This window comes from Notothenia rossii, assembly GCF_949606895.1.
Source record: "Notothenia rossii genome assembly, chromosome: 8".
NCBI classification, from domain to species: domain Eukaryota; kingdom Metazoa; phylum Chordata; class Actinopteri; order Perciformes; family Nototheniidae; genus Notothenia; species Notothenia rossii.
In genome coordinates this window covers 21,785,106-21,800,342 of record NC_136906.1, presented here as the reverse complement: position 1 = coordinate 21,800,342, position 15,237 = coordinate 21,785,106, and the positions used below count along the sequence as shown (strand labels likewise).

The following is a 15,237-nucleotide window of genomic DNA, read 5'->3' as shown; positions in this document are numbered from 1 at the left end:
ATATATATATATATATATATATATATATATATATATAGGAGATAAAATGTGTTGAGATGTGAAAGTAAATACAAAGAAAATAGAACAGTTGTAATGTTATTATTTTCTATGGTGGGGATCAAAACTGTCTCAAATGTAAAGGGTGCCAGGCTATAATAGATGTTCAGGGTATGAGAGATGTTGTGCTATAAATACGAATTTGATGAAAACATGTAGAAATGCTCACTTTGAAATACTTATTATCACATGTTCTACAAAAGGTAAAACCTTTTGTAGAACATGTGCCACAAGTGAAATTGAAATGTCAATCACTTTCACACCTTCACTTTCCTGATGTCATCACATACTGTATTTTGATAGCTGTGACCAACCATGGTGAAACTCCAGTTCAGTTTCTGCCTTCACACATATCAAAACGTGTGACTCAATCTAAATACTGGCATTGGCAATACTGCTAAAATGTGTCCAGTATCTGATAGGGCACATTATTTGGTGCAGCACCTGTTGCAGAACTCTTTCATACCAGAAATCAAATCGTTAAGAGTATTCTGTTACCAACTAGTTCCATACGCCTGTTTGGACGCGGTATTAGAACATTTTATTTTTATTTTTCAGGCCTCTGAGCTGGCATCATCCATCCAGAGTCAGAGGGGTCTGGGCTGCCAGGCCTCCCAGGTGGTTCACCTGGAGGAGGGGGTAGACTGTGACGGCAACCTGGCAAAAGACTTCTGGGGCCTTCTGGGAGGACGGACACAATACAGAGGTTAGAGGTCAATGTGTCTGCGTAGATCATTTATCCTTAGATGGTTTTACATGTTATGTTTATCATTTATTAAGTCGGAATAGAAAATTAAAATACCTGCTTTTTTTCTTGAGACATTTACCTAGCTTATCAACTATTTAAAGACAACAAAATAGAAAATGGGATTTTAACATTTTGTGGAAAAGTAAAAGTACGAATGCCACATTATGAAAATACTCGACTACAAATCAAAGTGTACTTGTATCAAAACATATTTTGAAATAGCTAATTATTGGAATATTACTGTATACATACTAATGCATTTATGTAAGCAGCTTATACGAATGTTCAAGGTAGAGCTTCTTCTTATAATATACTGTGCTGTTGTTTAATTTATAACACATTACATGTTTACCTTTTCTTATTTTTTCCCTAATATGTTAACAGTAAATGTAGTTATCAGAATCTGACATGCTTTGGAGTAGAATACCTGAACTGCAAAATAGGATTGTTTAAAAAGTAAAATACATGCCACCAATGATCTGTGTAGATGTGGACTGAGCATTCTGTATGTTCTTGTGTTTGCGTAGGAGCCAGTGCAGAGGAGGAGGATGAGCTCTATGAGCGTGGGGTGGTGGAGTCGAACTGTGTGTACCGGCTGGTGGAGAACAGGCTGGTGCCTCATGAGCAGGCCTGGGCCTCCATCCCCAGTGTCTCCCTGCTGGGCTCCACTGAGGTCTGAACTCTCTAAATATGTTGTCCATTGCGTGCTTGTTCTAAAAAAGTCAGACAGTTAGTTTAAACATCTGATCATGTCTCAGATTAAAAGTATGCCCATTCTGTCATCCTTTTTTCTCCAGGCCCTGGTGTTTGATTTCGGCAGTGAGGTGTACCTGTGGCATGGCCAGGATGTCTCCCTCAGTAGGAGGAACGTTGCCTTCCAGCTGAGTCACCAGGTGTGGGTCGGTCCTTATGACTACAGCAACTGTGGAGTGAATCCGCTGGATCCCACGCAGTGTAACCCCAACACACCGCTGTAAGTTCACACTGCAGGCGTAAAGCTTTTAGACCCTACCTTACAAATGAAAATCATCATCATATCAATGTTGGGACACATAACAGAAACAGAAGAGTACAGCTGTAAGTATAACCTAGTTTGAACATTGCTGTGCACCCAAACAAGTGTGGATGTAATTCCACACTGGACACAGTAAACACAGGACATTAAGTTTACTGTGCATGCAGCAGCCCAGTAATATGCAGTAAAAGTCTTTAGTGCATGCTGTAAAGCCAAAGCAAATGGCATTTCATTCCAAACTGAAACTGCAGGATACAGCATTGTGTCCACATGACATGCTGTTTTATGAATACACTGACAGGCTGCAGCTGGCACAAGACAGTGGAAAGTCAGAAATTCACAAAAGTAGCAGGACACCTGTTAAACATGTAATTCAAAACTAATGGGCTTTAATGCTGCTATAATAGCCATTTATCTTTTATGATTATTTTTGGTACAAAGTTGGAGGCACGCTAATGTCTAAAACTTGAAAAAAGTGGGGCAAAAAGTGCTTTATTTTTGATATGCACAACAATTACAGAAAGGATTTGTTGATAAAAAAAAAGTCTGCTAATGTATGAAAAATAAATGTCACAAGTAAAAATAAAAAGTGAGACTTATACAATAAGGACACTGCAAAGCCCAATAATTTACCACATGTGCAAAAATCTCATTTAAAAGTTACATGATTGCAAAGCGGTCATTAATTAGGGTTGGATTCGGTGTAAAATTAATTTGTTTTGAATGACTCTGTCCTCAGGAGGGGAGAGGGGCGTCCCAGCTGGGCGTTGTTCGGTTGTGTCTCAGAGCACAGCGAGACTGCTCTGTTCAGGGAGAAGTTCCTGGACTGGACAGTCAGGAGTGGAGGCACGGAGGAAGCTGCTGCCGTGAGCCACAACACACAGGTCTGTCTGATAGAATGAGTGTACACACACAATCATTTAAGATCATCAGATTTCCCATTTTTCTCAGACGATTTAATCTTGACCTCTAATTTTCATTAATATTTTTTCGATTCCATATATTTCACTTTCAAGATTCTGGGTTTAGTTAATCATTGCAATCAATCAATCATCATTATCTTTTTTCCAAATATAATTGTTGCTTTTATTTAAGCTTTAAAGGTATTCTGATTCTGATTCAACTTCCATCCGTCCACAGCCTGTCCCAGTTCAGTCTTCCGAGTTAATGCCCCCATCCTCAGACGTCTTAAGTGCCTGTGATGCCAAAGCCTTAGTGTCCGGTCAGTTACTAGAAGGGGATGGCTTGGTCCATAACGTGTTGGCTGGGGTTGACGTCCAGAGGGGGCACGGGGTCATCATGCTGGAGGAAGGACGTCAGATGGAGCTGAAGACAGTTGCTGTGGACACGTGGCACGTCCAGGAGTTTGATGACAGCGAAGTTCCCATGGAGAGTACCGGGCAGCTTCACGAAGGAGACTCATACGTCATCCGTTGGACGTACAGTATCAACACTGTCGGTCAGAGACATTTATCACGTCACCCTCACATTCCTTACTGTGGCTTATCCTGTCCTTTTAGTCGGTGTTATTTGATTTAGACAAAAACATTAGCTATAAAAATACCTCAAATAGAAATGTAAATATGTTATCCTCTGCTGTAGATAAGATGAACAGCGCTGATGTGTTTAGTGGAGGTCACGAACAAAAAGAAAACACTGCCTTCTTCCTGTGGCGGGGCCGTCACTCCAGTGTCAGCGGACGGGACACCGCTGCTTTCCTGTCCATTGGGACGAACAACCAAGGGGAGTCACAGGTGAGGCCTTCAGAATACCGTTTGTTGGAAATAAAACCACACCCTAAAGTAATTACTCTGTAAGAACGTTTACTGAAGGAGCATATTGAAGGACACCTTTGGTGTGAGGGTTTACTTTAATTTAAAAACATTTTTTGAATTGGAGGGATGAAACCCTCTTGAATGGTCACACATGCAGAGCACACAGCACACACAGTGACATTTGTTCTCTGCTTTTAACCCATCCTAGTACCAGGAGGCTAGTACTAGGAGCAGTGGGCAGCTATTGCACAGTGCCCGGGGAGCAATGGGAGTGAAGGGGGATGTCCATTGCCTTGCTCAAGGGCACCACGGCAGGGCCCTGGAGGTGAACTGGGACTTCTCCAAGTGCCAGTCCACACTCCATACTTTAAGTCTGCTTGGGGACTTGAACCGGTGACCCTACGGCTCACAGTCCTAGCCCCTACTGACTGAGCTACTGCTTGATCGAAATATACTTTACTGATTGCTGTATTTAGTAGATACAATGCAGTACAAGGGTTTACATGCAAATACACACTGTGTGTACTCAACAGTTTGACTGATTCAAATATGGACTTTTTGTTGTGTTGTCTCTGAAGGTGGTGGCTCCTCAGGGAAAGGAACCTCCCTGCTTCCTGCAGCTTTTCCAGGGAGGCCTGGTCGTTCACAAGGGCAAGAGAGAGGAAGCCTCCAATAATGCAGGTACTGTACAGTAAGGGCCTGTATCTGTTCTCCTGGTTTAGTCATCAAGCTCAGAAATACTTCATTTATCCCTTCTAGAACATAAACATAGACAAATGATAATAAGAAAGATGTATATAAATAATGTGCATATTTTATATTTTTTTAACAGGTTGAAAAATACAATACTAAAAAATGCCATTTATATTTAAGTGTTTAAAATACAGGAAAAAGTGTTAATAGAACAATAATTGAAAAGCACATTTGAATTCAGTATTAATGCCGGAGTAAACCAGAAGAGTAATCACTAAACAGACTAACGGAGCTGCCGATAGGGCTGAATTAAGTGCAAGAGCCAGTCTACTATCTACAGTCTACATTCAAAACCCAACTCAAAACCCACCTGTTTAAACTGGCATTTTCTTTATAATCTGTACCCTTTGTCCTTTTGTGTCCTTTTGTAGTCAATTTCCTGTTGTTTGTCTTGTCTTACCCCGGCTGATACTTCACTAAATCCACTGTTTTAATTTGTAAGGTAAAATTTTAAAAAATGTGTAAATGTTAATTGTAAATATGTAACCCTGTAAGCTGTCCTTGGGTGTTATGAAAGGCGCCCCCCAAAATAAATGTATTATTATTATATATTATTACTGACTTAGATGATGTGACACTCTGAAGGAGAATATGAAAAGTTTGATGGCCACATGCAGGAATGGACTCCTGTGGGGCTCTGGTGCATCTTTGGACAGCACGCAATGTCATGTGATTTTAAAACACATATTTTATTTTGTAGCAGAGTGGCGTCTCTTCTGTGTGCGCGGAGAGCTCCCTGAGGAAGGCTCTCTGTTGGAAGTGGATTGCTGCTGTGCAGGTCTGAGGTCCAGGGGCTCTGTCGTCCTGCTCAGCAGCCAGCAGGGGCTGATGTACCTCTGGACGGGCGGTAAGGCTCACAGCGGCTCCAGAGAGGTCAGCAAGAGGGCAGTGGAGCATCTCACTCAAACGTGAGTCAAGTCAGTGGGTCGGCTTTTCAAGGATTCACTGATGTCTTTAACATAGAACGTTGAAATCACTTTCCAGCCTTTGAATTGTTTGTGTTTTTAGGTGTCCACCAGAGCTGGGTCTCAGTAAAAGCAGCCCTGTGAAGGTGCAGGTGGTGGAGGAAGGCTCAGAGCCGGCAGAGTTCTGGACAGCACTGGGACAAATGGACAGGAAGGCGTATGACTGCATGCTGCAAGGTAGAAAACAACTCAACGTCTCTTCATCCAGGACCTTCTCTAATCTTCTAAATCACACTTAAAAAATATTTCTTTGTTAGATCCCGGAAAGTATAACTTCACACCTCGCCTCTTCCACCTGAGTGCCTTCTCTGGGAGTTTCCAGGCTGTCGAGCTGCAGAGTCCAACTCGGCTGCCGGGGGTCGTGATGCCATCGCCCTTCATCCAGGGGAGTCTGTACTCTGTACCACAACCAGGTGACAGCATACACATGCACAATACACAAACACATGTGTCTCTTTCTCTCTTATCTTTTTATGTACATTCATTGAAAACAAGAACCACATTACTTTTGAGTCAACCATTTACTTTATCATACATTTACACTGGTTTGTTGTTATCAATTTCTAAAATTGTTTTGGCACTATCCTTTTTTTTCTTTCTGCCAAAATCCCAATAGTAAAAGTTAACTTAATTTTATAAGTTCATTTGGCTTGCATACATTTACCTAAATAAAATGTTTTCTGCTAATGGTAAAAAAAAAATGATATTCTATTAATGCTGTTTTTTGGTATATAAATATCTGACTTCTTCTTTTCACCAATGAGAAACGTTTGAGTATATGACTCCCAGAAGGGCTCCGAAATTCACTCTATTGTCTCATATCCACTGTCTTTCTTGCCTGCCTGTTAGCCTTGTTCCTGCTGGATAACCGTCTGGAGGTGTACCTGTGGCAGAGGGGTCAGCCTGAGCAGACGGAGAGCTCGACCTCAGCCTGGAGCTGCTGGCATGCTGAGAGGAGGTGTGCCATGCAGACGGCGCTGCAGTACTGCAAGGGTACGAGAAGGCTGTTTAAAATGAATTAGTTGCTGATTAGTTGAAGTATTTACATTTTTCAATGTTTTTTTTCTGTAACAGAGATGAACCCAAGACGTCCACCGCAGGCTTACCTAATTGTTGAGGGTTTAGAACCTCTTACCTTCACTAATGTGTTTCCCCACTGGGAAAAGAGCCTGGGACCCCATCCACAGGTAAAAACCCCATGCACTTATCTACACCTCACTGTTTCTAGTGTAGATATTCAAAGTGTAATACGTAACATTTCTACATTCAAATGTTTAATCTCTAGACCTATTTTCTATATTTTGTTGAATTTTGTTACGTTATCCAAGATGTCATAAGTTGTCCTTTTTAGACAACACATTTTAGATATTTGTAATTTTTAACTATTTATTTTAACCAAATGGAATTTAATAGAGTGGATGACTAGATCTTAAAATATTAGAACAAGCTGAGCAAATGTAAGCTGCAGCTCCTACATCCTGTGTCTACCAGAGAAACACTGTTTACTGTGACACTGCCTTATTCAAGATCATTTCCTACCAGTTTTAATCACCAGCTTTGTTCTATGTATTTTTCCATGAATGTCTGTGTAAGGGTGATGCAGGGCGGGTGAAGCTGACCTTGGTGCAGGACGCCCTGGCCCAGCTGATGAAGACCCAGTACCCTCTGGAGGAGCTGCTGCAGAGCCCCCTGCCTGAAGGAGTGGACCCCCAGCGCCTGGAAGTCTACCTGTCTGATCACGACTTCCAGGTAAACTGATGGAGCAATATGCAGTGATGTCTTTTAACCAGCAGGCTGCAGTGTTATCCAAATGTTTTACAAATAAAAATAGATGCTCTCATCTTTTTAATCTGATAATAAATTATTTAGGAGTTTTGTCTAAACTTTAACATTTATATTTTATTTTATAAAATGATTTCCCCAGTGAACAAATCCCTACAATTATATGTTTCAGACTATTTTGGAAATGAAGAGAGATGAATACACTTCCCTCCCAGACTGGAAGCAAATTGATCTGAAGAAAAGCAAAGGGCTGCTTAGCTAGACAGCGAAAACAAATGGAGGCTGACTGATGCTCCTGCAGCAGGGACTTCCTCCTCCACTGAGAAGAGAAGATGGCAGGGGGGTATTAGCACCGCGTTGCTGCACAAAGGACCGCTCACACTGTTATAAAAAGAGGAAAGAAATTCAATTTTATTTATGTCAAACTAGTATGAGTGTTTGGACTTTTTATCAGACATGCATTTCTCTGTGGCTATTGTTCAGAGCAAAAAACAACACACCTTTTCCTATTAAAGTAAACTTTATCTGTACAAATCATTGAAAGATATAAAGAAAATGTATGAGGGTGTGAGCGAAGGACATCAATAATAAACTGTGGAATAAGGATAAGAAAACAAAGGAATACATACAAAAGAATAAAAGGCTAACTACTTTTAAAAAGGTTTCCTCCTCGATTGAGATCTTTCCATCAAAATATCTCTGCATGCTCGGAACTAAAGTTTTGCTTAATTTCAGTTGAAAGACTTTCAGCTGCTGCTTCTCTTCCTGATTGTCACTGCAATCTTAAAAACAGTGTATTTGACTCCTATGATGTGTATTATACAGTTGTTAGCGCTACTGGTGTGTTCATTTGTCTGCCTGCTTTGTGTGTACAAAGGTTTGTGCCATGTGTATTTTAGCTTAAGCCCATGTGTTCATTGTTGCTGTGGGTAATGCCTTATTAGGACTCCTTGTGGATTTAGTATTAGCTATGCATGGGGGAGCAGGTGGACATGCTCCAATAACATCCCTCTGGCCCCAAACAACACGCTAATTCTGCTCCACCTCAATCACCACGCTGTTCACAACACCCCTCCTAACACAAAAACCTATAAAGACATACGGCATCACAATTGTGTGTGAAAGCTCAATATTTCTGATAATGGTAACACTGAGCTGATGGTGATTAAAAATGTTTTGGTGTACTTTGGTGTAATATCCCGTTTCCTGGATGAATCTAAATAGAATGTTTAGCTTGAATTCTTATTTTTTTTTAAAACCCAGCTTTTTGTTTTCAAAATTAAAAAAACTAATGTTTCTTGGCTCACTGTCTGCAAGCATTTACATTTTAGCTGCTCTGTGAGGCTAAGCTAAATGTTAACATACTCAAAATCAAACTGATGTAAATCGTTAATGTTAGCGTGCTTACACATGCTAATGACAAAGTACAGGCTGATAGCAATCTCAATACTTTTCAGGTATTTGATAACAAATACTGGAAGTATTTAAAATCAGCTTGCCTACTAAAACTTATCGTTTGCGGTACATGGATGTCTGCTTTAAAAATGTTGTAGCTATTTAAGTTGTTTGGCTACTCAAAACCACAAATGTTGACCTGCTTGTGGCGCTAAAGAAAAGGTCAGGGAATCAACAAAGTAATTAGGATTCATCCTCTAGGAACCATGATATTCTGTCCACATTTGTATCCTAATCCAGGGAGTAGATGTTGAGGTATTTCAATGTGCACCAAAGTGGTGGTTATTAATCCATCACAGCCTCAATTAATCCTAATACAATGCAGCAATGGGACAAATGGGCTTTTCTCGAGTGGAAAAAAAAATCCCTACTGTGTTGGTGATGTGGCTAAAACTGATGCTGTTGTGTGATTACAACTCTCAAACTGGTGATTTCTGAGTTACGTAAGACGATCTGAGGGACGTTTTAGAGTAACCACAAGTCATGTGTGCTCAACAAATTGTAAATAGGTACGGTTGTTCTTCCATTGGTCCACTGAGTAGGAGCCCTTTTGGGTTCACTGGCTAACTGGATGTTATTTTCCTCAGAATGGATTAGCTGACTAAGCCTTCATGTGACTGTGCAGTGCTGGCAAGATTGGATTTAGGCCCACGGCTGGGTGTAGGCGCACTTGAGAAAGACATTTCCTAAGGCCTTTTACTTGCAGGCATTTAAAACAGACCAAGTCTAGAAAAGGGTTACACACTGAAAACTACCTGAATCCTGTAGCTGGAGTGAAGGCACACATGTTATGCTGTTTCTGGTGAAGATGTGATAAAGAAACAATTTCCAAGGTACTTTTTCTAAAGTTGAAATGTAAAAATGAGGAGTCCCTGCATCAGTCAGCGCAACCTTAATCATGGGTTTGATGGTGAGTTTGTGAATCGTGCCTTTCCAACACCCCCAGGTGGAATATGTGCCTGTTCAATATCAAGTGAGTACGGCAGAAAAGGGACATATTTTCATGCCCTTGTTTGGATGTCTAAATGGCCTGTTCTCTTTGTGCATCATGTCCGAGTATGAATCGATCCGGTTCAGAGGCCAGTGCCGCCTCACGCAAAACCACCATGTGATCTTCGGCTGCGTTGAGTGACTGGTCGATCCAGTCCATACTGCCGGACATGTGACAGGCGTTGCGGGTGACCAGCACCAGGTGGCTGACTGAAAGAAGGAGAGCTGTAGCCCTGAGGAGGAAAATGAAAAATGGGTTTGATTTAACTTTTTTTTGTTGCTGGGTGAGATGCACTGATTCCCAAAATCCTTTTTAAAATGAAGGAAAACTGGCTTAGAAAGGGTCTGTTGGGCTGAGCCAGATTGCATAACTTTACATTTGTTTTTTAAGGCACAAAATATTTGATTTTGAAGGTTTTTCCCATAGCGTCAATTTGCAGTGACACTTCACATTAGCTGTCCCTATCGCTGCATAAATCAAAGTTTATTTCCTTATGGATACATCGAGTCATGTGGTCTTCTCCAGCTCTTAAAGGTCAATCACGGTCACAGGTCTTTGCATAAGGTCATCAACGTCATACAAAGAAGCTGATTTTATGGATGGGAAAACAAATGTGATTACCTGGCGTCCAGGAGGATTGGATCCAGAGGCGGGTACATGGACCTGACCACGTCGTCCACCCTGTGAGGAGAGGGGACAGAGAGGATGTGAGGGTAGCCGGAGTCAGTATGTGTTCATAGCAGAGGTGGAACTTAGTAATATATGGAACATTTATTGAAGTAAAAGTACAGTCCCACAGTATAGAAAAACTATGTTAAAAAGTCCTTAATTAAAAAGTATTATCATCCCAAAACACTTAAAGGTAGGGTAGGTAAGAATGGAGAAACCAGCTTGAGTAAACTAGAATTTGAAAATACACAACCGAAAAAAATCTGCCCCTTCATTCAGACTTCCTTACAGAGCCCCTCCTCCAACACACACGAATGCGCACATGACCAATGAGGGCACGAGATAAGTTTTGTGCATGAGATGGAAGGCTGACAGGCAGGTAAGCCATCCAATTATCTGCCGCGGGCCGAGACAGACCATTGGACTTGGTTTTTACAGCGCCACGGCTTCCACAGATGAAATATATATTTATTGGCAAAGCATTTAATTTATTCATTGCTAACAGGATGTTAAGAGCATTCCATGGAATATAACAAAAAGTGTTTCTGAAGTGAATTACCTACCCTACCTTTAAAATATCAAAAGTAAAATAACTCATTTTGTTGTAGAATGCCTACAAAATGATGTATATTATGATACTGAATCAAAATTATTGAAGCATTAAACTGTTCATTACAGTGGGGAAATGTTTTGAAACACTTTCAGATGTGAATTCACCAAAGGATTAGTAAAGTGTTATCTTACTTATTCAATACATCATCATTGAGTTGATGAAAAGATTTTGTATAAAAGATTTAGAGTTTTCAAAGTAAGTAGCAACTGAATATATTAAATATCATACCAAGTACCTTAAAATAGTTTTTAAGTAAATGTCCTTAATTACTGGTAAATGCGCGTTACCTCGGGCTGATGCGTTTGGCCACACTGATGATGTCACTCAAGCTCGCCGGTGCCTTGACCTTTGCCCCTGAACCCATTGTCATGGCAACCAGCTTTTCAGTCAAAGTGTGGCAAATCTGTAGATCGAAATATAACGTGTTAGTTCAGGTAAATAAATAATATAGACTAGAACTAAAGTAAAGACTTGAGTTACCTTTAGGATTGAGATACAATGAGAGACCAATCCACTGTGGGAGAAACATTCAGAGAATTAGGTAGAATCAAATACTCAGGTAATTTACTTAAACAGCAATACCAGTGTACCACAAAAAGAATACACTATCGGAGTAAAAAGAGTAACCTAAAGTAGGCTACAACTTATTTGCTTATGAATTGTTCTTCTGAATATTTTAGAATTTAATCGATTGGTCTATAAAATGTTTTTAAAAAGTGAAAAATGTTGAGTCAGGCAAAAACAAAAATACATGAATAACATAACATATATAATTCCCACCTGTGGATCAATTAAGTCTTATGTTTATCTATAATAACATAACATACTTTATTTGTTGGTTTAGTATTGTATTGTTAATTGCAATACTCAAAGTAACTAATGCCATGTAAAAAATGTATTGACATGAAAAGTAAAATATTTCCCTCTGAAATAGAATAGATCTGAACATGTAAGTACTCAAGTACCTCAAAACTGTACTTTTGGCAGTACTTGGGTAAATGTGCTGTGTTAGCAGCAGCATTTGAAGACTTAACCTAAATGTCTAAAGCTTTAAACTTATGTCATGCCAAAATGGCACCAGTAAGACGTACGAGGCGTCCTCTATCCAGTCCTCGTTCTCCAGGATGGCCTCGATGTGCGGGTTGGTGATGACCACATCGTCCAGCTCCAGCTCCGACTGCTCGCTCTGGGTCTCCATGGCTCCAATCAGATCCACTGTGGGTCTGTAAAACAGAACAGGGAAACCAGAGGAGGCACGGCTGGATTACCAACCAGCAAGTCACAGTTAAATTACCTTTACATTTGCTGTGGTTAACTGATTCAAAGCAAGTTTATTGACTGGAAATTTGCATGAGGATATCACGTTTTAGTGTTTTTCACATAGTATAAAGGGGCTCTGTGTCTTTGAGCACACAATACAGGTTTCTGTTCTAATTTCAATATTTGTCCTGGCAGGTTGTGGATATAAATATTTAAGATGATTATCTTTTATTAGCAACACTTTTTCAACAACAGGTGTATAAGTAAACAAAGCTAACAAAACAGCCTGATTTTGTTGTTGTTGATTGAACAAACACTAATCAAGGTGTAAAGCATATCAATTAGATGACAACACACTGGAAAAAAGAAAAAGAGATGTTAAATGTTGAAATAAATGAGTCCAACTGAGGTTGAATGGTACACAAATCGAGTGCCACTGTGGCTTAAAGGATTTAAGAAGCCAACCATGAAGTGCAAAGTCCCTGTTTGAGGTCTTAGTTGCATTTCTCTGCCTCCTTTTGTGGCATTTTTCAACTATTAGTAATTAATAAATGCCCATAAACCACTAGTGCTAAAAAGTGTGAAGCCAACCCTAATCGTTTAGTACAAACAGTATGTAGGCTAGCAGTGGTTATATTATATACTAACTACAATGTAAGACTCTAAAATCTGATAGAAGTTAAAACTCTTTCTAGTTCAAATGTGGAGGCTTTGTATTGATTCACTGACTTGGTGTCGAAGGGGTGCAGCAGGTGGTGAGGGTGGCAGTAGCGATGTCTGCACACCACCACAAGGGCGACGAAGGAGGCCAGGAAAATGGTGGCCAACACCCCAATTGCCACGATCACCACTGTCTCCATGGCGACTCCAGCTCCCAAAGCAGCTGCAGGCAGCAACTTGTTTGAGAGGAAGAGAGTCCAATCAGGGTCGCCTGATTGTCCGAGCTTGATTATGGATGGCCGCTCATCTGTCGAGGAGAGAAGAATTGCTGGTGTCAAAGTGATTGGGTGACATCAAACTGGAGAAGAGGAATATCATCCCTGTACTTGAAGATACTTCTGCTAGATTTCTCCTGATTTTCACTTCTGTTGAAACACAATTCCCCTCTGAGCCAATGGAAAGAGGGATACAATCAGCAGTGTTTCTGAATGTGGCACACCTACAACACACGGCTGATCTTTATCTGAGTACATAAAAGCTGAAGTGCACTTGCTCTTTGTTTGCATGTCATACGGTGTAATGAGAACACAGTGTTTGCTATACAGAGACTTTATTTGCGAAACTAGGGCAACGACAACTCACAACAAATATTATACTATTCTATTGAACTTTAACAAGCAGCCAAAGTCACACACACACACACACACACACACACACACACACACACACACACACACACACACACACACACACACACACACACACACACACACACACACACACACACACACACACACACACACACACACACACACACACACACACACACACACACACACACACACACACACACACACACCTAAACCGCCTGTCTATACCTGAACAAAGAACTAAACCCTCATAAACTTTGACCTCTTACCATCTGATGTTTTCAGTCCTGGCTGAAGTATTCTCTTTTATCTGCAGTTTAATTCAGGTGATATGACATTTACCCTTTCGTTGAGAGTGTATAGTATAGCTGCCCTCTGCTCGGTTTTGTCACTCATTAACCCGCCCTGCCCCACCTGATCACTCATAGAGGATGGGAGTAAACTCTTTGCCAGAAAGCCGTCATTGGCTCCCCGTTCTCAAGGTACAGTAAAGTATAATTGATTTGTAATGATGCCTGCCATTATGAACAGTGTTCACTGTTACATGACTGCAGGGCAGCTGAACCTTCAACATTACAACATTGTAAACCTACATTTTTTTTGCCCGGATGATTATGTGAGATTCTGCATTGGAATGCTGTAATTCTTTAATCTGATTATTTTGTGTTACACTCGCCGTATCGCACAGAGCTTTCTCCTGTCTCTCTCCTGCCCCAAAGCTTTCCTGACTCCCTTTTCTTTTCACAGGCCGGAGTGTAAGAAATCCTTGAAATGTCTCTGCTAAAATAAAACAGATACAAATGTTTCATTGATATATTTCAGGAAACAAAAAACAACAGGGTTTCCCCTTTAACCTAACTAAGCTGATTTCACTGCAGAGCAAACTGCTTGTCTTAATTTGAGACCTCTTACAACTTTGAGGTACTTTTTGCCTAATTTACATGTTCTGCTATTTCATACTTCTACTTCTCAACATTTCAAAATGAAATAATATACCTTTTACTCCACTAAATCTATCTGATAGCTATAGTTACAATGCAGAGTCAGATTTGACCTTAAACACATCCCTTATGATCTGATTACTCGCTTGACCATTGCACTACATAAGACTAAATAACAGTAAATACACTATTTTTTTTAAAGATTCTTTAAATAACTTTTTGTCCATTATACATCTGAGTATAATAATTGTAATTGTCTTTACTGTTGCTACTAAAGGAAAGTATCTTAATAGTTATCAGACCATTTCAAGTACTGATCACAATAGTTTCTGCAAGAGGATAAACCACAAACTAACATAAAAAACGAAAGGTAAAAAAGTTAAAGCGACTAAATCATCAATGTATTGGTTTTAATGGTCTGTATGCTGAGTATTTACCACACACAAGGGTTTATTAACGTGGGTCTAGGTTAAACAAATCCCTATTCTTATCTCTACAAATTTGCGGAGAGCAAAAACACAAGCACAAAAAAAGGGGGCAACCAAAGTTCAATATTTCCCCTAAATTGTTTGTCTAATAGAAACATTGGCGCTCGCTCACAGTAACACATCCGCACATATGTAAAGTTTGTATCTGTACTTCATGAACACAGGCAGTTTCTACACTTATACATCAAAACCATAGCACACATCAGTTTTACTTAAAGTATACTGCACTTTTCCTAACGTTACATTTACATGTACAACACGTTACTTACACGTTGATAAAGCAAAGAAACAATCGATTACTTACCTAAACATTTTGTTCTTTTAGTTGAATTCCTTTTTGGAGACAAAATACTTTCCTCTGCGCCACTAGGCGCGCGGAGACGGCACCGACATCTCCCAATATGGGGCGTGGACG

The 15,237-nt window shown here is 40.2% G+C and overlaps 2 protein-coding genes across 6 annotated transcripts in view; one reads left to right on the top strand and one right to left on the bottom strand.

The window, feature by feature from the left end:
- Positions 1-8,279, top strand: part of svilc (supervillin c) — a 24,736-nt gene extending 16,457 nt beyond the window's left edge. For all 4 annotated transcript variants that reach the window (XM_079646527.1, XM_079646526.1, XM_079646529.1 and 1 more), the window contains 14 exons: positions 616-763; positions 1,333-1,478; positions 1,603-1,778; positions 2,560-2,704; positions 2,961-3,279; positions 3,423-3,574; positions 4,174-4,276; positions 5,049-5,256; positions 5,357-5,490; positions 5,571-5,726; positions 6,163-6,306; positions 6,388-6,500; positions 6,907-7,062; positions 7,268-8,279. In XM_079646527.1, the coding sequence (XP_079502653.1) occupies positions 616-763; positions 1,333-1,478; positions 1,603-1,778; positions 2,560-2,704; positions 2,961-3,279; positions 3,423-3,574; positions 4,174-4,276; positions 5,049-5,256; positions 5,357-5,490; positions 5,571-5,726; positions 6,163-6,306; positions 6,388-6,500; positions 6,907-7,062; positions 7,268-7,357 (2,190 nt within the window). In that variant the 3' untranslated portion in view covers positions 7,358-8,279. The remainder of the gene's footprint in view (positions 1-615; positions 764-1,332; positions 1,479-1,602; positions 1,779-2,559; positions 2,705-2,960; positions 3,280-3,422; positions 3,575-4,173; positions 4,277-5,048; positions 5,257-5,356; positions 5,491-5,570; positions 5,727-6,162; positions 6,307-6,387; positions 6,501-6,906; positions 7,063-7,267) is intronic.
- On the bottom strand, positions 7,551-15,237 carry tmem98 (transmembrane protein 98). 2 transcript variants are annotated; one of them, XM_079646535.1, is made up of 7 exons: positions 15,127-15,237; positions 12,813-13,050; positions 11,915-12,046; positions 11,304-11,337; positions 11,111-11,226; positions 10,163-10,222; positions 7,551-9,773 (listed from the first exon to the last, which is right to left on the bottom strand). In XM_079646535.1, the coding sequence occupies exons 2-7, from the start codon at positions 12,941-12,943 to the stop codon at positions 9,572-9,574; spliced, it is 675 nt and encodes a 224-aa protein (XP_079502661.1). In that variant the 5' UTR covers positions 12,944-13,050; positions 15,127-15,237; the 3' UTR covers positions 7,551-9,571. The 2 variants fall into 2 exon arrangements, with proteins under 2 accessions (XP_079502661.1, XP_079502662.1); XM_079646536.1 differs by lacking the exon at positions 15,127-15,237 and adding an exon at positions 13,663-14,161.